The 1,060-nt window shown below is 29.9% G+C and overlaps 1 protein-coding gene across 1 annotated transcript in view; it reads left to right on the forward strand.

The window, feature by feature from the left end:
• Positions 1-1,060, forward strand: part of LOC108576861 (intraflagellar transport protein 122 homolog) — a 6,550-nt gene that overhangs the window by 2,966 nt on the left and 2,524 nt on the right. Inside the window, 4 exon segments of the mRNA XM_017939923.1 lie at positions 26-396; positions 492-729; positions 732-883; positions 997-1,056. Of these exon segments, the coding sequence (XP_017795412.1) occupies positions 26-396; positions 492-729; positions 732-883; positions 997-1,056 (821 nt within the window).

Here is a 1,060-nt window from a genome sequence, read left to right on the forward strand (position 1 = left end):
AGTGAATCCTTTTTTTTTTTTGTAGGTTTAAACACTGGTTATATAGTAAAGATATATTTAGATAATCCATTTCCAGCATATTTAATAAAAATTGAAGGTTCTGTAAGGTGCCTTGATATTAGTTCATTAAAGGAAAAGCTTGCAGTTGTTAGTGACTATGGAATTCTTTATGTGTTTGATTTACATACAGAAGAAAAACTCCAAGAATTTCAAAACGTGAATAGTGTAGCATTTAATAGTAGTTTTGAAGATATAATGTGTTTTTGTAGTGGAGAACATTTAGCAATTAAAGTAGGAAATTTTATGGAATATAGACAAAAATTTTCTGGACTTGTTGTGGGTCACAATGGATCTAAGGTTTATTGTTTAAATGATTCTTCTATTGTTATAATGGAGGTAACACTATGTTTTATTTATAATTGGTATTACTCTGTATAAATGATATATGTAATAATATATGTGATAATAACTTAACTATTATTTGTACATAGGTGCCATTATCATTATTTATGTACCAATATCTTGATGTTGGACTATTTTCCTATGCTTATGACATAGCATGTCTTGGAGTAGCAGATACTGATTGGTTTACTCTAGGCACTGTTGCTTTGGAAAATTTAGAATTAAACATAGCATATTCTTCCTTTGCTAGAGTTAAAAATCTAAAATATATAGAAGTTCTGTCTGAAGTGGAAGAAAAACTTAAATCTGGGGAATGGGGAAGAGAAGCATGAAAAAAACTGCTGCAGCTGCCATGGGAAAGCTAAAAGGTGCAGCAAAACTTTTTCAGAAAGCTGGTTTACAACAATATGCATTAGCTATGTATTCTGATTTACGTATGTTTGATATCGCTCAAGAATTTATTGTTAGTGGAAACAATCAGGTCAGTAAATACTTTTATAAATATTTTACTATTTTCTTTATATTATTAATTACTCGTTTAAGAAAAACTATGAAGAATAATGGGAGTAAATTTCGTTTTAATAATATACTCAGGATCGTACGATTTTGCTTCGTAAACGAGCTGAATGGGCTAAAAGTCTTGGAGAACCTCGCGCTG

Source organism: Habropoda laboriosa, unplaced genomic scaffold, assembly GCF_001263275.1.
Source record: "Habropoda laboriosa isolate 0110345459 unplaced genomic scaffold, ASM126327v1 scaffold561, whole genome shotgun sequence".
In the NCBI taxonomy this organism is placed as follows: Eukaryota; Metazoa; Arthropoda; class Insecta; order Hymenoptera; family Apidae; genus Habropoda; species Habropoda laboriosa.